This window comes from Lissotriton vulgaris, chromosome 7 (assembly GCF_964263255.1).
Source record: "Lissotriton vulgaris chromosome 7, aLisVul1.2, whole genome shotgun sequence".
Taxonomy (NCBI): Eukaryota; Metazoa; Chordata; class Amphibia; order Caudata; family Salamandridae; genus Lissotriton; species Lissotriton vulgaris.
Window position 1 is genome coordinate 378,104,361 of NC_141695.1, and position 22,825 is coordinate 378,127,185.

General features: G+C 48.5%; 1 protein-coding gene across 1 annotated transcript in view; it reads left to right on the plus strand.

Annotated features, from left to right (window-relative positions):
* Positions 1–22,825, plus strand: part of LOC147701684 (uncharacterized) — a 761,267-nt gene that overhangs the window by 322,246 nt on the left and 416,196 nt on the right. The window contains exons 10-12 of the mRNA XM_086929358.1: positions 7,323–7,508; positions 14,648–15,538; positions 16,276–16,773. Coding sequence (XP_086785484.1) covers positions 7,323–7,508; positions 14,648–15,538; positions 16,276–16,773 — 1,575 coding nt within the window. The remainder of the gene's footprint in view (positions 1–7,322; positions 7,509–14,647; positions 15,539–16,275; positions 16,774–22,825) is intronic.

The following is a 22,825-nucleotide window of genomic DNA, read 5'->3' on the forward strand; positions in this document are numbered from 1 at the left end:
CCAACTTTGGGCCATTGCCACTTGATTGTCCTTGCCGGCACCATCCAGGTCCTACAACCCCAAGACTGGATGGTAGCGTTGGACTTGCATGACGCAAACTCCCACATTCCCATCCTATATGCCCACAAGTGTTACCTGTGGTTCACTGTGGACCATGAGCACTTTCAGTTTCCTGTGCTTCCTTTTTTCCTTATCAGTGCCCCTCGGGTGTTAACCGAGGTGAAGGTGGTGGTTGCAGCTCATCTGCGGCTATCTGGTGTATTGGGGAGGAGAAGGGGGGGCGTGGAGTTAGTCTTCCCCTATCTTTACTACTGACTGTTAAAGACTGGCTCAACACAGGCCTTTGTCTCCCACCTCCAGACTATGGTAGCCCAACTGCACTCGCTGGGGTTCACTATCAATGTGCTGAAATCACACCTTACTCCCTCGTAAATGCTCTTTCATGAGAGCTCATCTGGAGACGGGCAGTTTTGGACCTATCCTGTTGAACGGCCAGTCCAGGATATTCAGGCCGTGATAACCATGTTTGAGGCATGTGCTGTCGATACGCATTCTTTGCATACTCCTGCCATCTGGTGTTGGGTCTGGCTGTTTGCAGGTTGTTTTTCTTCAAAGAAGTCTTTCCCCCCTCTAAATCAGCAACGTAACAAATCTTCAAGCGTTCCGGCTCAGGACTGAGTCGGCCAAAACCCTCCGTTCCTAATGACAAATCTGGTTCGGAGCCGAAACCCTCTGCTCCAAAAGAGAAGCATGCTTCGGAGCTGAGACCCAAAGCTCCCAAAGCAAAGATTATCTTGACAATGAAGCCTTCGGTGTTGAAATCGAAGGGCAACCTCTCCGAGACTCCAGAACCAATTTTAGAACTTTTTAAAGTGAAATTGGATCCTAAACAAAAGAAAATGTGTATCAATCCTGATACACGACACATTTTGGCAAAGCCACCAGCCAAACATACTTCCTTCAGAGGACCCTGCCTATAAGATTCCTCTAAAGAAGAAATAAGACATGGCTGCCAGCCCTGCTTATCCTACCCCACAATCCCCTCCACCATCTTCTACACATATGCTAATTGTAGATCCTTTACACATAACACCTCAAGGATCTCCCCATACACAGCCTGAAGGGGCTGATATTGATTATCAGCACGCACATTTACCTGTAGATCCATGGAAAGATTACACCATTGACCCTCCATTAGATAATGATCCCGATCTACACTCTGCAAAGCATCTCCACCAGACGATGATGTGGCTTATCAAGAGCTTATTGCTAGAGCAGCAGTGTCATGGGGTTGCACTACATAAAGAATCTTTGGAGGAAGATTTTTTTTATGAAACCTTAGGTTCCACACATAGGTCAAGCCAAACTCTCCCTATGTTAAAGGGCATGATGAGGCATGCAGACGACATATTTAAAGACCCCATGCGAGCACGTATTTTAACTCCCAGAGTCAATACAAAGTACAAACCATCACTATCTGATCCTGTTTTTATTAAGGTACAGTTGCCTCTCCACTCTCTCGTAGTGTCTAATGCTCTTAAGAGAGCAAATTCACAAACCTCTGCTGATGCACCTCTCCCAGACAAGGAGTATAAGCTGATAGATGCATCGGGGAAACGAGTAGCTGCTCAAGCCGCTAACCACTGGTGCATCGCAAACACACAGGGCCTACTAGCTAAGTATGACAGGGCACACTGGGATGAAATCCAGCAACTGCTTCAATATTCCAGACAAACACAAAAGCAAAGCACAAGAGTTTGTTCAGGAAGTCAAACCTCATTTCTAACTTTTCCATCAGGGGTACCCTAGATGCTGCTGGCACTGCAGCTAGGGAGATTAATACCAGCATTCTCATCAGAAGGCATGCATGGCTTAAGATTTCATGGTTTAAACCTAAGGTTCAGCAATCCATTTGAATCACCCCTTTTGACAAACACCTGTTTGGTCCGGTTTGCAAAAAATGAAGAAATGCACAGAAGTGTGCAAAGTCAATGGGAGCACTACAGTCCCCATCAAATAGAGGCTCCTTTTGCCACTCTTTTTGCAGAGGAGGGTCCAAAACCACATCCTCAGACCACCATTATTCCTCTTATAAAGGCAACACCCAATCCTCTCCAATCCTTCTCCCAACAAACATGGACTTGCCCCGATCCCCTCCCCAATTATTTAACACCTGTCTGGGGAAGGCTTCAACAGTTTCTACCATTTGGCAATCCATAACATCCGACAAATGGGTATTCAGTCTTATCACACATGGTTATTGCCTGGAGCTTACCACCAATCCTCCAAACATTCCACCTTGCACTCACAAACTGTCGTCAGACCACTTAGTTACTCGAACAGGAGATTCAATCTCTTTTGAAAAAGGGAGCCTTAGAACCAGTTATATTACAGTAACTGATTCAGAGATTTACTTTGGAGGGTGGAATAATAGGAGGTGTACCCACCCCAAGGAAGGGACCCATTGGTCCCAACATTAAACACCCCAAAACCTAGTATTTAGGGGCCACCCGAACCTTGCTTCCTCAGACAAGCAACGACCAAGAAGAAAGGTACTGAATAGCCGTGCCGAAACTAAGAGGACACCCACTGACTTGCTTGGCCCCAGTCCTACTGGCCTGTCACCACCTCGAAACTGCAGAAGTGAAACTCCGGTGTGTCCTGCAGCCAGCAACCTTGACATCCCTGAGGACCTTCCCTGCCTTCCAAGGAAAAGACTTTCTCCTGTGAACACCTGATTTGTTCAGCCACAGACTCCAGCAAAATCCGTGCGTCTGCACCACTCTGCACCTGTCGCCCACAGCCCGAGTTCGAGTGGCCCAACACTATGAGGAGGTCTCCCTGGCGATCCTGACCCGAGATCCAGTGATCCTTGACCTGCCCCAAGCCTCCAACCGATGCCTGCAGCCTTAATCTGCAAGGTCCCCCCAACCGGGACCAGGAGCTGGTAAGAAGATCTGACCCTAAAAGACACCCCTGCACACACCCAACTCCCCACAGTCTTGGCTGGCCTAATCGATGGTGTCCAGCCAACCCCCAGCATTCCAACTTACCTCTCCAAGTGGTGGTCGCTCCCAGAAGACCTTCGTCCCCGATCCTGCAGTGTTTGCAAACTGGAGAATCCCTATTGAAAGAAATAGGGCAACTGACTACAAAATAGCACCCTCCACCCGGCCGCCCTAATACCGTGGAGGGTGTACCTTTTGGTGCTAACTTGATCCCCTATTTGCCATGAGCTAAAATCCAGGAGCTTTGCTTCCACAACCTTGTGGCATGCTCGTAAGCAGTCACCAACCGGAGGCCCACTATCCCACTATCACTCTGGAACCAGCCTCCCTAATGCCGCTGAGGGTGCTTTGCGAGTGCATCCTTGACCCTGGGGGAACCCTGGATCTAACCCCAGAACTCAAACTCCCAAACCCAAGTTAATTCTATAACATTGTTTTCTCCTATAGGACTGCATTGACTGCTTTTCTGTGAAAAATCTTTCAAGTGTGGAGTTGGTTTGTATGAAAACCTAAAACTGCAATTGTAACAAAACTGATTTACTTACCTTTTCTCTACGAAATGTCCCAGTGTGCTATCCAGGCATACCACATTGAGTAGACAAAGTAACTTAAAAGTAATCTGTAAAGTAATCCAGCTGTCCTAGTGCCGCTGAGGGTTCTTTAAGAGTGCATCCTCTACCCTGGGGACCCGTGAGTCTAATCCCAGAAACCCAACTCCCAAAACCAAGTACTTACCTCTGAACTGATAACACTATTTTCTCCCATAGGATAACATTGACTGTTTTCAATGAAAAGGTGTCTAAGTGTGGAGTTGGAAAATCTATAAAAAGTCTCTAACACTGTATCCAAATAACCAAAACGCTTTTACTTACCTATTTACAGGAAATGTCCCAGTGTATACCACACTGTGTAAGAAAAGTAATCTGCAAAGTAATTTACATGACCTGCTATTGAAAAGTCATTACATTGCAAAGTAAATGTACAATATTTCAAAGTATTGCATTACCAGTAGTTCTACTGTAACCAAACCAAAGTATATATATACACAGCTACAATTCAAAACTGTATTATTACTGCAAAGTATAAAACACTTACCTGTGCCAGGCTTGCTTGGTTCTAGGAAATAAAATAACTAAAAGAATATTTTTTATACAAAACCAATTGGTCTGAAGTTCAGAGTGTGTGCAATCATTTTCTGATTGAGTGTGTACAACAAATGCTTAACAATACCTTCTGATAAAGCCTTACTGCTCACCCACCCTACCACAAATGGAGAGTAAGGTGCTATCTACTTTTACCTCTGCCTACCTTTGGGGTTCCACTGGACTCTGTGCACACTATACCTCACTTTGGTTTAGTAAATACAGAGCCAGCTTTCTTACTGCCCCCCTTGCTGCAGGGTCAGAGGTAACCGTGTAAGACCTCTGAAAAACAGTGCTACCATAGCTAGATTTTTCACCAAAAAGATGAAATATTAAATTAACCTGGAAGGGTACAACCGAGAATAGTAGAGATTAAAACTAGCACAATGCCATGAGATGTCTAGTAGTGATATATGCTGGCTGCCTCTTAGCACATTTCTTCATAGTTTCTACCCGTTGCCTAGTGTTATTACATTATGCACCTTACTACTTGTAGCAGGGTGGAGAAAATGCACTGTAGCTGTGCCTTCGAATCTTTGCTGTTTTAGACATCACTGTCTTTTGAGAAAGTGTTAGCTAGATTGGAATGATTCCATTCTGTATCCGCTACATAGAATAGGGTATTGGTGGGGTTAGCCCACTAATACACATCTGGATTTGACACGATGTGGTTAGGCATCTTGTTGAACGGGGGCAGGGTGCTTACAGAATCAGTGAAAAGTCTGAGACAAAAAACAAGTAAATCCTCTGAAGAGATTTAGTCTTGGATTGTAATTCCTTTTGAGCTGAATTGTTTGGGTGAATTTGAAGTAGGTAATATTTTGGTAAGCAGGAAAAACGTGACATAGACAGTGGTTGCAAACCAAGGCTTCCCTTCATTCATTTCTTCCTCCATCCCCCTTTCTTGTTTTTTTTCCTTTCCTCCCCTTTAATCGTTTTTCTTTTCCTGTGTTCTCCACCATTCATCTCTACTGCCTTTGTTCGTACTCCCTTTCCTTATGATTCCACCCTTTCCTTGACACCCTCTATGCCCCCCCCCTAACCCCCGTTAATCCAGATCGTCCTTCTTCCCTCACAAGTGCAATTTCAGGAACCACTGTGAAATCTCTTTAAAAAAATAATAATAAAGCCTTGCTAACAAGTCTGATTCAACTACACCTGCTGAAAAATAGGAAGAATATACCAGGCTTAAATTCTCATACAGCTGGTTAATTTAGTCACCATGCATCAGTAAATTGTTCCTAAGTAACTTGACTTGATTGTATTATCTGTTATGAGCACAGTAAATCCAGGTGTGAAGTTAACCAAGTTTTCTAAAACTTGATGAACTATACTTTCTCAAATGAGCGATCTGCTGTAGGTAAAATCTGTGTTTTCAAAATAAGCAGTTGCTCGCTCACAATTTGTCTCCAGTGGCTGCCTTCCGGCAGATATGTGCGGTAAGGCCACGCCATCACACTCCCAACTGCATCTTCATTCTGTCCGTATGGAGTAGCAAACCCCTTGTTCATCAACCTTCATGTTTGCCCTGGCTGTACTAGGAGCGGAAGTAACTCTAGTTTATGTTTAACCTTTCGGCAAGTCATTTGGTACTTGCTGTATCCTGCTTAAAACAGATGCCAAATCCTACATTTAAGTTGATTATTGATGCGTTGGTCTATGCATCGAAGATTTTATATAACTACAAATAGCGTCTGTCATAAACATTGAACTTTATATTTATATGTATGCATGCACATTTTAGATAAGTCCAATCTAGCTGAAAGACGGAAGGGAGGTTTCTGGGTCAAAAACAAAGACACAGTAAAAGTCTGCTAGGAGTGGAAGCCAATTAGAGCTGTTAATGCATCATGTAGTGTTCCCTAAAATGGTAAGTCTTCAACCCTTTCCTAAATTTCAGCACATATACATCTGCTTGATTTATGCAGTCTAATTTTGTATGCATTCAGATGCATACTAGTATAATGTATGTATTGCCGTTTCTGTAGACTGCGCTTTGGCATGTCACATGAAGTTCAAGTTTGACTTCCATAGTGAGAGAAGCATTCGGGACCTTTAAGGTCTTACCATATATAGTTTTCAGCCTGCTACCGTCTTAAATAGGGTGCTAATTCTTCAAGCTTGCCTTCCAATAAAGAAGGCGCTTTTTCTCTAAGGAGACATTGGCCATTCATAGTAATCTGCTCTGTGCATCATAAACATCAGGTGTACTGGATGCCATTATAAACTAGTCTGTTCCATCAGTATGTACCTCATTCTCAACAATCTAATCCTTTTAAAGGAATCCATTGCTTTGAAGCCATCCATGGCATTTAGAGTGTTTGAAAGCATAAATTAGTAACAAAAAAATCAACAAAAAACGAAATGTTAAATGCATAAAATTACAAGTGTGTATCCCTTTTCTAAACTGAAAACATGAGTGAATAGAAAGTCAGGGCTGGTCTGCGTAATTTCTTGAAAAAAGATTTGTGCCATTTGAAAAGTGCAAAATATATATATTTTTTCTGAGTAAATGTGACCATGAAGTCCAAAGTAGCAGCTTTCTAATTAAGAATATTAAAACTCAAAATGAAGAATGTGCAGTCCCCCAATAAAAAGAATAAGGAAAGAAAATGGTGTGGATTCAAGTACCAAAAACAGGTCGGTGTAAACTGTTGGCAAGTCTTTGAAAGAAAAATGATTGTAGGAGTAAAGAAACACAGTGCATTAGTCACAGCTAGGAAAGATAGTATAGATAGGGAGTCTCGGTCGTTTGCACAGAATATAAATCTCTGGGACTGGATATGATTGGCTGAAGATGTTAGTAATTTCCTGAGATTACCATAGAACATTATTAGATGTGAAAATCCATAATTGGTTCTGTAATAGGGTCTTCAGCGAGCAGCCAATGGAAGGCAGTGGTGATTGTGATAAATGCTTCTTTCTGGGAGAGAGAGATGCATGAAATTGAGTTGTATGTCACTAGGTGCTTTAGTGAGCAATTCTTATGTTCTCTTTTTGTTTTCATTGGCTTTTTTAAATGGACAGGATGAAGTAGAGTGGCACTGTGATGTTTCTTTGTTGTGACTAGTGAAATGTAGTGAATTTGTTATCCCTTGTACATTTGGTGCAAGACTCTTCTTTGTCCACAGTTCCATCTGACCCTTTTCTTCCTTTTACTTTATCTCTGCAGTTCACCGGGGGGCTGAGCCACACTGCAGAGAAGGATGATTCTTCATTAGCCACATTGCGAGCTGGTCTGCGGAAAACTGGGAGCTTTGGAGTGCTGCAAGATGCCAAGCTTGAAGATAACCATGCCAGTGAAGGTTGGGGCATCAAGCGCTCTGCTTCTAGCCCTCGTCTGGACTCGGAAGAGAAGGTAAGACTATGCCTTTACTTTAGGACTGATTGCAGCAAGCCTTTAAGTTCGAGGTATGATTTTTGTAGATACACTTGATTTGCATACTCCTGCCATTTAGTGTTTTGTCTAGATGTTTGGTTTTCTTCAAAGAAGTCTTTTCTAGTAATGAGGTAAGGTGACTCCTCCTTTCGGTGATAGTGTGCATAGTCATAAACTCCATTGTTAGATTGTTTTTTCCGCCTTCAGGTTCGGACGTGTTTTGCTGCGTGTCGGTTCGAAACAGTTCTTCCGGTTCCCCGTGGCGCGCACTCCTCTCTACCCTCGATCGTATTGTATTGTTTCCATATGCGCTTCCCACTTCTCCGCGTATAGTTTCGACATTGGAATAGACTTTCGATTGGAAAGCTTAGTGGATGGCCTTCGAGGCCTAACTGCACTGAGTCATCTCTCTGTCGATGGATTGGGCTCAGTTTAAATTCTGTCCTCTGTGCCACGCAAAGTATCTGCGCACTGACTCAGACAAGGTGTGCAACGTGTGCTTGTCTCCGAAGCACAAAGAAGAATGTGACTCTTGCAGATTGTTCTGATCTGAGATGACTCTTCGCAATCGTTGGGCTCGATGTCGAGAGATGCAGCGTCCAGCATCGAAGACACGCCGGACATCTTTGGTGAAGACTCCGGCCGAGATTAAATGGATGCATCGGTGGCAGAGGAAGAGGAATCCTTCCCTGAACAAGACTCAAGATCGCGATAGACCTCCACGCCAAAGAACTGCGGCAGGGACAAGGTGACGCGAGTACGGACGACACCATGCCTCCACAAACTTTAGAAAAAACGCAAGGCTGCGACACCACCTCTGCCTCCTGGCTAAGGTCGGCACCAAGACAATGTTTCTGACGCACTGAAACAATGTGTTCGAGGCATATGAGCTGCAGATTACACACTGTGCATAGATCACCACCTAGTGTTGGGCCCGGATGTTTGTAGTTTGTTGTTGTCCTGAAAAGTTCTTTGGAAGTCACAAGATAGGTGACTGCTCCTTTGGACAACATTGCGCATGGGCATCGTCTCCATCCTCAGATTGTTTTTTTCTGCCATGGGGCTTGGATAGGTTTCCTGCCCTCCGGTTTGAAACCGAATTTCCTTTGGCGCGCAATCCTCACCAAGTTCGATATTGTTTCGATCGCGCTCCACATCGACGCTATTTACCACTTAGAAGTCTTCGTTTCCGGTTGTCGACGAAGGCCTTCGGGCCTACCTAGGCTTCATCTTCCTGCTCATGGAAAGGAAGCCATTCAAGAAGTGTCCTCATTCTGGGTCGAAGTTTCCCCACAACGATCGACATGAGGTGTGCAACCTTTGCCTCTCTCCGGAGCACGAGGCCAAAGACTGTTCCGCTTGTGCCTCTTTCTGCTCCAGAACGACGATTCGGGACCGACTAGCTCGAAGAGCAATGGCTCGCTCGTCAGCTTCGATCCCCGACGACATCTTTGGAGAGGGTGCCAACGTGCCAGAACACCAGCATGCCGAAGAAAGTGCCAGCTCCTCCGATGCCGAAGACTCAGACGTCGAGGACATCACTCCAGCTCAACGGGTCGTATGTAAGATCGTCGACCTCAACCCTTCCTAGACACCCTCAAAAAAGGCTTCGGTCACAGACTCCCCTTCGGACCCAGGTGCACACCGAGAGACTGCTTCCCACACCCCGCCTTCGGGCCCGGCGAAGAAGCCTACTTCGGGCGCGAGTCAGCCTATTCCCAATGCCGATCCCATACAGACACCGAAGAAGAAGCCATCTTCTTCAACTACACCAACCGCTGCTCCGACACCTAAGCACATGGCGCCAAAGACTGGCAGTAGCTCATTGATGCTGAAACCGCACTCGGAGCAGAGTAAAAAAAAAAAACGCCTATAGGCCTCGATGCACACGCTTCGGAGCCGAAAAAACACCCGGAACCGAAAAAACATGTTCAGGGAAAAGACATTTCAAAAGGTCACACGTCTAAACCAAAAGACGCTAGACCAGCTACCGACTCGGTGCCGCAAGAACCTTCGGAACTGGGAACTTCTACAACGAAGGATCTGCTCTACACAGAAGAACTTTTTACACCAGATCCTATTCAAAAAACTCTTGTAAAGGATCCTAAGACTGGCCAACTAGCTCTTAGCTCCAAGAAGAGACCACTAGAAGCGCCGGCACCTCCTCCTCCAAAGAAGAGACATTGCAACCTCTCCATTAAGGGTCCCTTCTCCACCTCCCCATACTATTCCTCCTCCTACACCTCCTCCACCACATCATTCACCTACACCATCCACTAATCCAGATGATGTGGATACAGACTCTGACACAGGTGGGGGTGCACGTGACCCAGCAGGGACCAATAGCCCCCCCTTAGTCACCTAATCCTTGGGATGCTAATAACACCCCTGATGTACCTTACGTCCCACACGACGACATATATCTTTCCAGACCTTCCCCACCTGAGGACACTATAGGTATTAACCTACTAGTTCAAAGAGCTGCCCAGTACCATGGGGTGACTTGTAAACTGAGACTGTGGAGGAAGTTTCCTATTAGACACTTTTGATAACACACCGGTCTCCTGCCATTTTGCCAATGCTTAAAGGTGTCATCAAGCATGCAACAGAGGTCTTTAAAGACCCTGTCAGGGCTCTGGTCCTCAACCCTCGCATTGAGAAAAAATATAAAGCTGCCCCAACAGACCCAGTTTACATTAACAGTACAGCACCACTAGATTGTTTAGTAGTGTCTAATGCACGTAAACGTGCTAATTCACAAACATCAGGTGAGGCCTCACCACCAGATAAAGAATCTAACCTCTTAAGCGCTGCTGACCGCCAACGGTCGTCACGAGCGCTACCTCCCCAGTGCTGCACACGACCATTGGACGTCCATTCAGCACTAGTTCCAATGGACAGCGCAGCACTGGGGAGGGATATTTGCGAAGCAGCTAAGGTGCTAAGCACCTTGACGCCTCTGGTAAACGAACAGCTTCACAGACAGCTAACATTTGGCGCATTGCCAATATCCAAGCATTGTTGGCAAGATGTGACATGGCACATTCCGATGAACTGGAGTCCATAATGCAGCATTTACTAGATAAATATAAAAACAGGGCTAATGAACTCATACAGGAAGGTAAAAATATTACTAATACTTCCATTCGTTGTGCCCTAGATGCTTCAGATACTGCCTCAAGGGCAATCAATAATACGTACCCTTCTGCAGAGACATGCCTGGCTATGTATTGCAGGTTTTAAACCTGAGGTACATAATTCCATCCTCAATCAGCCATTTGATGAGACATTTATTTGGCCCTAATGTTGATGTGTCTTTAGAAAAAATGAAAAAAGACACTGACACAGCAAAATCTATGGGAGCCTTGCAGCTGGCAAGCTCGCAGACTTTCTTTTTGTCGCTCATCATACAGAGGCAACACAAGAGTCTACTCCTCCGAAAGCCCCTCTACTTCCTACAAAAGTCAATCCACATGCACTAAGCGCTACCAGAGAGGGGTTACAGGGGTAACAACAACAAAGGCAGTGGCAAAACTAACAACTCCCGCTCTGCCTCCACCCCTACCCAATGACTCCCTCCCCCACCCCTCCCCCCACCTCCCCCTCCCCCCCCCTCCTCCTCCCCTCCTTTCTTCCCATTCCCCCCAACATTCCACTTCTGTGGGGGGAAGACTGCAACAAGTCCTTCCTGCCTGGATCAACATCACATCAGAAAGGTGGGTGCGACAAATTATTCAGTCAGGTTACTGTCTAGAACTAACATCTACCCCCCCAAACATACCACCCAAACAGCGTCCAAGGTCACAAGAACATCTATCACTGTTAAAGCAATAAGTAATATCTCTGCTACAAAACAGTGCAATTGAACCAGTTCCTCTGCACCAACAAAACAAAGGGGTCTACTCCCTATATTTTCTTATCCCAAAGAAGGACGGCTCTCTGGACCTCAGACCGCTAAACACATACATACAGTCAGACCTTTTTCACATGGTCACACTTCAAGAAGTCCTTCCTCTTCTGTTACGAAACTACCTCCTTGCTACTCTAGATCTCAAGGACGCATACTTCCACATTCCCATTCACAAAGCTCACAGAAAGTATCTCAGATTTGTAATAGACGGGCAGCACTATCAATTCACAGTACTCCCATTCAGAGTCACAACAGCACCAAGAGTATTCCCCAAGTGCCTAGCTGTAGTGGCAGCACATTTACGAAGACAGCACATCCATGTCTTCCTGTACCTAGACGACTGGCTCATAAAAGCCAGCTCATACAACCAGTGTGTGGATCACACGCCACTATCCAACTGCTCCACAACTTGGGGTTCACAATAAATCCCACCAAGTCTCATCTGCAACCATCCAAAGTACAACAATCAATCAATCAAGGCATTTATATAGCGCACTACTCACCCGGAGGGTCTCAAGGCGCTAGGGGAGGGGGGGGGCGGGGGTGGGGATCTGCTACTGCTCGAACAGCCAGGTCTTGAGCTGTTCCCTGAAGGCAAGGTGGTCCTGGGTCAGGCAGAGGTGGGTCAGGAGGGAGTTCCAAGTCTTGGCGGCCAGGTAGGAGAAGGACCTTCCTCCTGTGGTGGTTCTTCGGATCCGGGGGATGGCGGCGAGGGCGTGGCTGGTCGATCGAAGCTGGCGTGTGGGAGCGTAGAAGTTGAGGCGGCTGTTGAGGTATGCTGGTCCTTGGTTGTGCAGGGCTTTGTGTGCGTGGGTGAGGAGACGGAAGGTGATTCTCTTGTTGACCGGGAGCCAGTGCAGATCTCTCAGGTGTCCGGAGATGTGGCTGCGACGGGGGATGTCCAGGATGAGTCGTGCTGAGGCGTTGTGGATCCGCTGGAGTCTCTTCTGGAGTTTGGTGGTGGTTCCGGCGTAGAGGGAGTTGCCGTAGTCCAGTCGGCTGGTGATGAGGGCCTGGGTGACCGTCTTCCTGGTCTCGGTGGGGATCCACCGGAAGATCTTACGTAGCATGCGCAGGTTGTTGAAGCACGATGAGGAGACGGCGTTGACTGGTCATCGAGAGGGAGGAGTCCAGGATGAAGCCCAGGTTGCGTGCGTGGTCTGTTGGTTTGGGTGCGCTGCCCAGGGCGAGGGGCCACCAGGAGTCGTCCCAGGCGGAGGGTGAGGATCCCAGGATGAGGACTTCCATCTTGTCCGAGTTCAGTTTCAGGCGGCTGTTCATCATCCACTTGGCTACTTCTGTCATCCCTTCGTGTAGGTTGGCTCTGGCGTTTGCGGGGTCGTTGGTGAGGGAGAGGATCAGCTGGGTGTCGTCGGCGTAGGAGATGATGTTGAGGTTGTGTTGGCGTGCGATGGCTGCGAGGGGGCTCATGTAGACGTTGAAGAGGGTTGGGCTGAGCGAGGAGCCTTGAGGAACGCCGCAGATGACTTCGGTGGCTTCTGATCTGAACGGGGGGAGGCGGACTCTGTGTCCTTCCGGCGAGGAACGAGATGATCCATTGCAGTGCCTTCTCCTGGATTCCGACGTTGCTGAGGCGCTGCACTAGGGTGCGGTGGCAGACAGTGTCGAAGGCCGCGGAGAGGTCTAGGAGAATGAGGGCCGCTGTTTCTCCGTTGTCGAGCAGGGCTCGGATGTCATCGGTGGCTTCGATCAGGGAGTTCTCGGTGCTGTGGTTGGCCCGGAAACACGACTGAGAGAGGTCGAGGATCCGTTCGTCTCGAGGAAGGCGGCCAGCTGCTTGTTGACTGTCTTTTCGATGACTTTTGCAGGAAACTGGAGCAGCGAGATGGGGCGGTAGTTCTTGAGGTCGGTGCGGTCGGCTGATGGCTTCTTTAGTAGGGCGCTGAGTTCGGCGAGCTTCCAGCTCTCCGGGAAGGTAGCGGTGTCGAAGGAGGTGTTGATGATGTCCCGCAGGTGGGGTTCGAAGACAGCGTCGGCCTTGTTGAAGACGTGGTGAGGGCAGGGGTCGGTAGGAGATCCGGAGTGGATAGAGTTCATCGTGTGGATGGTGTCTTCGGTGCTGATCGGGGTCCAGGCGCGGAGGGTGGTGGTGGGGGGCGGTGGTTCAATCGTGGCGTGCGTCGGTTGGGTGCTGAAGCTGTTGTGTATGTCCGCGATCTTGTTGTGGAAGTAGGAGGCCAGGGAGTTGCAGAGGTCTTGTGAAGGGGTGATGTCGTTGTTTCCGGCGTTGGGGTTGGAGAGCTCTTTGACGATGTTGAAGAGTTCCTTGCTGTTGTGTGCGTTGTTGTCCAGTCGTTCCTTGAATGCAGATTTCTTGGTGGCGTGGATCAGTTGGTGGTGTTTTCGGGTGGCGAGCTTGAGGGCAGCCATGTTGTTCGGTGTTGGGTCTCTGCGCCAGGCTTTCTCGAGGTCTCGGCAGTTCTTCTTGGAGCTCTTGAGTTCGTCGGTGAACCATGGGGCTTTCTTGCTGCTGGGTCTGCTAGGCGGGGTCTTCAGAGGGGCAAGGTCGTCTGATCCGCTTTGCGAGGTTGGTGGCCGCCTGGCTTGGGTTCGTTGTGCTGGTGGGAGGGTTCACGCTCAGTGAAGTCGCGAGCTGGTCGGCTGTGATCTTGTTCCAGCTTCTGCGTGCAGCCTGTTGCTAGTGGTGGTGGATCGTGGTCCTTCTGAAGCTGAAGTGGACGCAGCTGTGGTCCGTCCAGTGGAGTCCGGTGGCGTGGCTGAAGGTGATGTCCTTGCTGGATGAGAACCCGGGGTAGAGTGTGTGTCCAGTGTAGTGGGTGGGGGAGGTCACCAGCTGCTTGAGACCGAGGTTGGCGAGGTTGTCCAGCAGGGTGGTGGTGTTGCAGTCGTTGTTGTTCTCCAGGTGGAAGTTGAGGTCCCCGAGGAGGATGTAGTCAGCGGACAGGAGGGCGTGCGGGCTGATGAGGTCGGCGATGTCTTCGCTGAATTGTGTGCGTGGTCCCGGGGGTCTGTAGATGAGGGTGCTTCGTCAACTACCTTGTCTCCAGCTGATCGCCCGTCCACGGTGACCCTGACGACGACTCAGTCGACGGCTATACCGTCTACTATGACTTCTCCAAAATTATCTTAATCGACGACCAATTCAGTATCGTCGATGTTAACGACGACGGCACCGTCGACGGTGGCACCACTTTCCTTTGCCTCGCTGCCGTTAATGCCTTTGAAGACTTCAGAATCTTCTCATCATCGCAATAAGGCTCCATGCCACCAGATCTCTGATCCAGAGCTGCAACCACCTTTTTCAATGTTTGCCTCTACCTCTGAGCATGATACTGACTCAGAACAAGAAGGGGATATGTTTGGAGCGGCACAAAGTCCCTCTGACTTAATAATTAAGTGTCAGTACTCAGATTCTGACGAAGGTGACGGTGATCAACAGTCTCAATCTGAGGAACAGCTGGTCCAAGTCCCTATGGCTACCATTCCTTTAACTCTAATCTCAAATCTCCAGCATATTCTGGATGATTACAACCGCCGTTTCCCAGCAACGCCACAAAGTACTCCGGCACCATCTCCGGCTCCCGTAGCACTGCCTCCACCATCTCTGCCGCCTGTGTTACCACCTACAACTTCGTCTCAGGTTCAGACGTCTATTAGAATCCAGACAACGGTTTATCCGCAGGATGCGGATGATGAGGCATTCCCAGAGGGTCAGGACGGAGAGGTCCCAGACAACTCGGATAATGACACCTGCGACCAGGATATGACAGAATGGGACGATTATCGGGCTGAGACGCCCTCGCCTCAGCCAAGGAACTCTGGAGATTCACCTCCGGTAGATATCGCCGGTTTCCATCTTTTAATGGATAAAGCAGCTCTGCGTTTCAAATTAGCAGGATCACAACGTGAGGAGGACTGTTTCCTTTATGATTTTAAAGATAAACCTTATAAGCAGACCCACACAATTCCTATCATCGATTTTGTGTGGAAGGAAGGAATTAAACTCATGACTGCTCCAAACTCCTTACCTGCTCAGATACCGCGCCTTGAGAAGAAATACAAGGCCCCAACTGGCTCTCTGGCTTGCATGCTTTCTCACCCTCAGCCGGACTCTGTGGTGACTCAGGCCGCACAGCGTCGAGCCCGGAATCCAGCGGCTCCAATCACAGCCCCTCCAGGTAGAGGGTCGACGCCTGGATGCTATTGGCCGCAAGTTTTCAACGATGGCTTCCACATCTGTCCGGGCAGCCAATGCCTTAGCCATCTTGGGACGTTATGACAGACAAATGTGGTCAGACATTTCAGATTTGGTGGAACTCATTCCTGATGCTTCCAAGGCTGACGCTCAACAGATTCTTCGCGATGGTCAGAGAACGTCAGAAGAAATGATAGACTGCGTAGTCGATATTGCTAACACAGGTTTCCGTCTGCTTGCAAGTGCGACTGCACTTCGACGACAGGGTTGGTTAAAATCCACATCCTTCCGGCAGGAAGTCCAATCCAAAATACAGGATATGCCCTATGATGGGGAATCGCTATTCGGATCCCATATCGATGACGCCCTGGAATCAATTAAGAAAGACACCGATACGGCAAAGTCTTCGGGCACGTTACAATTCCGGAAGCAGTTCTTTCGAGGTGCGCACGGACGCGGCACTTCTTCCAACGTTCGAGGTGGGCAGCAATACTACTCATACAATCAGAGCGGCCAACGTTACACACCCAATCTGCAATCTCGTCAGCAGCCCTCCAGGCCCTACAGTGGAAAGTCCTCTTACCGTGGATCCAACTCTAAGCGCCAATGACTTTTCTCACCCTCAAAGTGTTGAGGTCGAATCTCTGTTTTATTCTCAGTGGTTCTCGATCACCTTGGACCGCTGGGTTTTGGACAATGTACGATGGGGTCATGCCCTAGAGTTTGTAGAGATTCCTCCTTGCACTCCACCTCGTGGCCCGCCTCCTCCACATCTCGAGGAGCTTTACCATCAGGTCCGTCTTCATGTGTTAAAAGGTGCAGTCGAAGTGGTCCCGAAACATCAAAGAGCAGAGGGGTTTTACTCTCGATTCTTCCTCCTACTCAAGAAGACCGGAGATTGGCGACCCTTTCTGGATTTGAGGGCTCTCAACCAGTTCCTAAAGTCCCAATCGTTCCGCAAGCTGACGTTAATGGAAATCCTGTGTCTTCTATCCAGCGAGGATTTCATGATCACCATAGACCTTCAAGACACATACTTTCATGTCCCCATTATTCACCAACATCGCCAGTACTTGCGTTTCAAGGTGGGGCCAATGCATTTTCTGTTCAAAGTTCTGCCCTTCGGGCTGCGATCAGCTCCTCGTGTGTTCACAAAGGTACTGGCCCCTGTGGTGGCTCACCTGCATCTACAAGGCGTTCAAATCTTTCCATATTTGGACGATTGCCTTCTCAAGTCTCAATCCCACCATCAGCTATGTAAGGCACTCGCCTTTGCCAGCAGGTGTTTCAGTCTCTGGGGTTGACCATCAACGTCAAAGTCAGTTTGCGCCTCTGCTAACCAGATCCTTCTTGGGAGCGATCCCAGACACAAAGCTCTCAAAAGCGTTCGTCTCGAACAAGCGACGTCAGAAAATCCTTCGTCTGGTCTCCCTCATTTGAAGAAAACAGTCAGTTTCTGTTCGAACGTTAAAATCATTCTTGGGAATGGCTTCATCTTGTATCGCACTAATCCCTAATTGCAGGTTGCGCGCCCGTCCCATTCAGGAAGAACTGGACTTAGTGGCGTCAGGTCTCCGGGTCCTTCAACGACTTTGTTGCAGTCACAACCCGCATAAGAAAGAGCTTGCTTTGGTAGGCACAACCTACAAACCTGGAAATGGGAGCGTCCTTTATCGTTCACGCACCAGATCTTACGCGGATGACGGACGCCTCCCTGGAGGGGTGGGGCACTCATCTCCAGGGCCTATCCATCAAGGGCAAGTGGACTCCGCCCCAACGCAAGTGGCGTATCAACAGGCTGGAGTTGATGGCGATCTTCCTAGCGCTCAAGTCATTCCTACCTGTAGTTCACGGAGAGTCAGTGCTAATCCAAACTGACATACCACCAGTATGCACTACGTGAACAAACAGGGAGGAACCAAGTCTCCTCATCTGTCTCACTTGGCCCAGTCAATCTGGGATTGGGCTCTCCGCCACCAAATCACCTTGACAGCCGTCCACCTTCCGGGTGTGTCCAACATCTTGGCGGACTCTCTGAGCAGGTCCACTTCCTCAACACACGAATGGGTACAGCACCAGCCGACTCTGGATCTTGTTTTTCGCCAGTGGGGTAATCCAGTTCTAGACCTCTTTGCAACACCGGAGAATCGGAAATGCTAGTCTTATGCAAGTTGGCATCCCCACCCTGGGTCGTGCGGGAATGCCCTTTTGATAGACTGGGGCGATAGATTCGCTTACGCTTTTCTGCCTATTCCACTAGTACCGCGGGTGCTGTGGAATATGCGGAGACAGCCCTGCCACATCCTGTTGATCGCACCTAGTTTGCCCCGACAGGCATGGTTTTCGGAACTGCTTCTGTTGTCCCAGTGCGAGCCCATTCCTCTGCGTCCTCGTCGAGACCTCCTATCAATGGACAGGGGCCTAGTGTGCCATCCGGACCCGTCCACGCTGCAATTGTGGGCATGGAACCTGAGCACCTTGAATTTGCAGATTTGAACTTATCTCAGGAATGCAGAGACATCCTGGCTCAAGCTAGGGCTCAGTCTACCATCAAACCTTATAAACTCAAGTGAAGAGATTCTGCCATTGGTGTGTTGCAGCCAATGTCCATCCCATCCATTCCACTCCAGAGCAACTTCTTCCATTCTCCTTAAGCCTCGCTCAGTCAGGACTCTCCCATTCTACCCTGAGTTTTTTTAGCTGCAATATCTTGTTTCTGACGCAATGGCTCTTCTTCCCTCTGTTCGTCAAGAATCGTACGTCAATTCTTCAAAGGGCTCTTCCGCAAGTTCCCACCTGTTCGGTGCCCTCCTCCATCTTGGCACCTCAATGTTGTACTATCCCAACTTATGAAGTCACCATTTGAACCTATCCATAAAGCGGATATCAAATTCCTCACCTGGAAGGTTGCTCTACTTTTGGCTTGGACCTCATCTCGTCGCGTGAGCGACCTTCACGCTTTCACTATCAAGCCGCCCTATCTTCAGTTCAGGCCTAATGGAGTGGCGCTCCGCACCAACCCCTCTTTCCTACCTAAAGTACCTACGGACTTTCATTTGAATGAGCCTGTGTTCCTGAAAACTTTCTTTCCGGACCCAAAGTCTCCGGCGGAGCAGCGCTTGCATTCTTTGGACATCAAACGATGCCTTAAATTTTATATTGCCAGAACTGCCTACTTCCACAAGTCCGACCAGCTGTTCATTGCCTATGGACGACTGCGTAAGGGACATCTAGTTTCAAAGCGAACAATTGCTCGGTGGCTTTCCTCAGCTATTGCCTTCTGCCACCAACAAGCTGGTAAACCATTGCAGTCTTCAGTGAGGGCTCATTCTACGAGGGCGATGTCTTCATCCACCGCCTTGTTTGCTGGTGTTCCTCTTCATCAGATTTGCCGTGCAGCGACATGGTCCAGCAGGCACACTTTCACCAAGCATTACTGTTTGGATGCCATCTATGAAGCGGATACCGCAGTGAGACAGGCAGTGCTTCGCCATCTTTTTCAATAAGGTGAGCCTCTGTTCCCCCCCTCCTTGATGTTTTACTGTGATTGCTATGATGTGTTACATGACTGTATTATTTCTAGTACTGTCTTGGTTTTTCCATATATGTGCCTAGCAATCTCAGTTCTCGGCGGTTACTGCTTTTTAGGTCTCGCCTGTCGATGCGCATGCGCATCGAGCAAGGCGAGAGTATTGCGAGTTATCCACTCTTTATCTGCACTGCAAGGAATCGTGGCGATTCCTTGCAGTGCCCGTGACTTTTAAGGTCAATGCGCATTAAGCTTATGCGCATGCGCATTGACCTTAAAAGTCACGGGCGCGTGCATGTCCGTCTTTGTTTACCCGCTCCGCCCCCTCCCCTTCCCGCCGTGTCGCATTTCTCCTCCCCTCTCCCCTCCGTCTTGTTTATTTTACCCGCTCCGCCCCCTCCCCTTCCCGCCGTGTCGCATTTCTCCTCCCCCCTCCCCTCCGTCTTGTTTTAGCTACTTGTTTTCTGTGGGCCCTTAACGCTCTGTCAGTGGGGGAAAGTCTTTGTTGTCAGTTGTGGTCATTAATCATCAATGCCGCCGGTTGCGCCAAATCCCCTGGTTCTACGCTCTATGGGGGTCCCCCAGACACCCTGACAATGGGGTCGCACGACCCATAAGACTTCGCCCTCGAGGGCTCCCACCGGGTCTTCTCAGCAGCACCAGGTCTTTCTTCCACCCTGCGTCCGCGGCACCCAGCAATGTCGGCCGCCAACTTTAAGTTATCCTCACCAATAGGGCAACCCGGGGCAGTGAAGAGTCGCAGGCGCCGGTGCGTTCAGCAGGCGCTCCCACTACACCAGCCCTTAAGCGCCAGCGCCTTCTCTGCAGCGATGTCCGGTTGTGAGCTTGGCGCTCTGACTATTCACCAAACTCTAGTCCGCCGTATGGTTAGGCCACTCCGCACCAGGCCGGTCCTCCACACCGCACCTCCTGCACCTGGTACGGTCGGCCACCGAGTTTACTCTATTCGCCCCAGCACGCTGATCAGCAGACTTACTCGCTATCTTTGTCCCCAGGCATCAGCACTTTCTCGGCAGCGGTTTCAGGCAGCTGGCTCTTCACTCGGCAGGTTGGCAAACTTTAGTCCGCTGCTTCATCCGCCGATGTAGGCCGCCCCTCGTTGCACAGCACACCTGGCGTTCAGCTCGGCAGAGAAACACCGGAGTCAGTCCAATCTGCTTTGCTAACCTTCAACTGGTAATACACGCCATCTGGGTACAATTCAATGAACGGATTATGGGGAGAAGGTCTCACCCTCGGAGCTCCGTCAGACTGGACGTCGGCAGCAAGGCACGCCCCCCCCCATGCTATTTTCAAGATATTTCTGGTGAGTGCCATTCCCCCGTTGTAAGTTGATTTAGTTCCAGACTAAATTAGCCAGGGTGTTTGCAGCTGCTGCTTGTAGATTGACAGAGCTTTACGAACGCCTCTGGCCTGGCAGTCACCTTACGATTCTCCATAAGCGTTCTTTCCGAGGTGGCAGGTCATATAAAGCCTTCCATAACTGTTTTTTATTGATGTTTAACTTCTAGTAGTGCAAGATAGGGAATCTTGGTGCCATTATTACTAGTAGTGCAAGCTAGTTTGTTCACCTCTGCTTAACTGTTTCCCTGCTCATACCGCGTATTTCAGAAGATTCAGTGAACACGAAAACGAGAGCTTTGTGTATTTGTTTTTGAGTTTGCTATCCCTACTTAATGTTGGAATATATTCATTGTAATCACAAGCATTGCATGGCTTATTTAATTTATTTATTTATAAAGCGCCAACTAATACCCAAAGGCGTAAGATTTGGGCCATCCTTTTGGGGTGCCCCTGCCCTTCCATAGGGCCACCACAAGCATCAAACTATATGCAAAACAGCCCCCGCAGTGCATTGTGGGGTACTCCAGTCACAAAACAATGAATATTTTATGGGCGGCCTTGCCACAGACTCTATTCTTCTGCAGCCTTTCCCTGTTTAGCATGGTTTTCTGGTTCCCTGAGCTGGCCTTCTCCTCCGCCTGGCTCCTGGTGCTCCTCTCCTGCTGCAGGAGGCATCTTGCACAGCCCTTCCACTACCAGCCAGCAGAACATCTTCTTGCTGCACTCCCAAGCCGGAGAGCCTCCTGGCTGTCTGCGAGAAATCATGGGGTGGCCATGGAGTGCAGATTTTCCCCCAACTGCTCCTCAGGGGTCATATGGGGCCCAGCGTGCCTGGCACTGCAGAGACCCATCTAGCCCTGGAGGATCAGCTGAAAACAAAGTCTTTAGCCCATCTTGTAAGGCATTGGGTGGCACCGGCTTCTAGCTGTCCTTTGCCTTTCAGGTCCAGTATCTTCTCTCCGATTCCCTTGTGCAGAAGTTTATAAGTGGGACTAGAACGTTTTAAATGCCAGGCACCCCTAGCCAATCCTAGGATGCCACATCATCCTTACATCCCTGACCCAATCTTCAGCACAGCATTCTGAGACAATCCAAAATGTATGTTGTCAAGTTTTCTCTGTGAAAAGCTCCTTTGCGGGCATCATGTGACACCTCTAGGTGACAACACAGACAGATCCCCTCCCTCAAAAACGTCAACGGGGAGTTCCTCCTCTGTTCGGACCAGATGTCTGGGCTTCCTCCTTTGTTCAGTAGGCGTGGGCTGACCCAGCCCAGGTGCAGTGTGACAGCTAATTACCAGACGCAGATTTTTCTCCTGGCTTTTCAATAGGTCCACTTCCTGGGAGCAGAATAATATGCTTACTAACCACTAGCATGAGGAGAGAGATTTATACTCCTCTCAGTGAGACAAACTATGCATATTTCAAAGAATTGGTAGCAATGTGTAGGGGGTAGCAATACTGTCAAGCAAGGCCAAAAAATATATTGGGTGTGGTTCACAAAGATTTTCCTGTAACCTTGTAGTAGTTCTGCATTACTGCTGAATTCCAGGAGTACTACAAGAGAGAGTTCCGCCTACTCACAGCAAAACTATTGGGTATCAATCCCAATGAGAGTTATGAGAGGCGTAGGAAAGTCAGAGATCAAGGAAGTGGTCCACTGGTGGTGAGACATAAATTGCTGCCCTTCTAGGCACAGTGTGAACAAGTGAAGCAATCAAACCTGACTGACCCTTCCCACTGGAGTCTGGGACTCAACCCAATAAAACAGTGAACAGTGAATTGTTTTGATAATTGTACTGTAAAATACACCAAATGGTGTATTTTACAGCACAATTATCAAAACATTTCAGAGGTTTTAAAGGTACTTTTGAAAAATGCATTTACAAACTATTTCTATAATTAGACAATGTACCAGGTGAGAGTTTGACTACCCCGAATGAAAACTGTAAGGAAATTGGAGCAAACCGCACTTTTCAGTGCCATTTTCCTGACAAACTGGATATAAATCTACAGGTTGTGCATGACTTTCCTCTAATCTGGCTATGCAGGATGTCTACGTGACCTCTAAAGTCACCCTTGACAGATGTGATCTAGTGTTCAAATACTGTGAGAAAGATCAGCCTCCTATCTTTCCATTGGTTGGTAATCTGAATATCATAAACTGGCTAATTATAGCAGCTGTTACTTACGGTGCCTACAAATGCCAGAAGTTCAATATTTAGTGAAAATATTTTCATTATTTTCATCCTTTAATTTCCTTCTAATACTTCCTTCAATATTTCCATCATGCCATTCGAAGTCGTTAACCAGTCA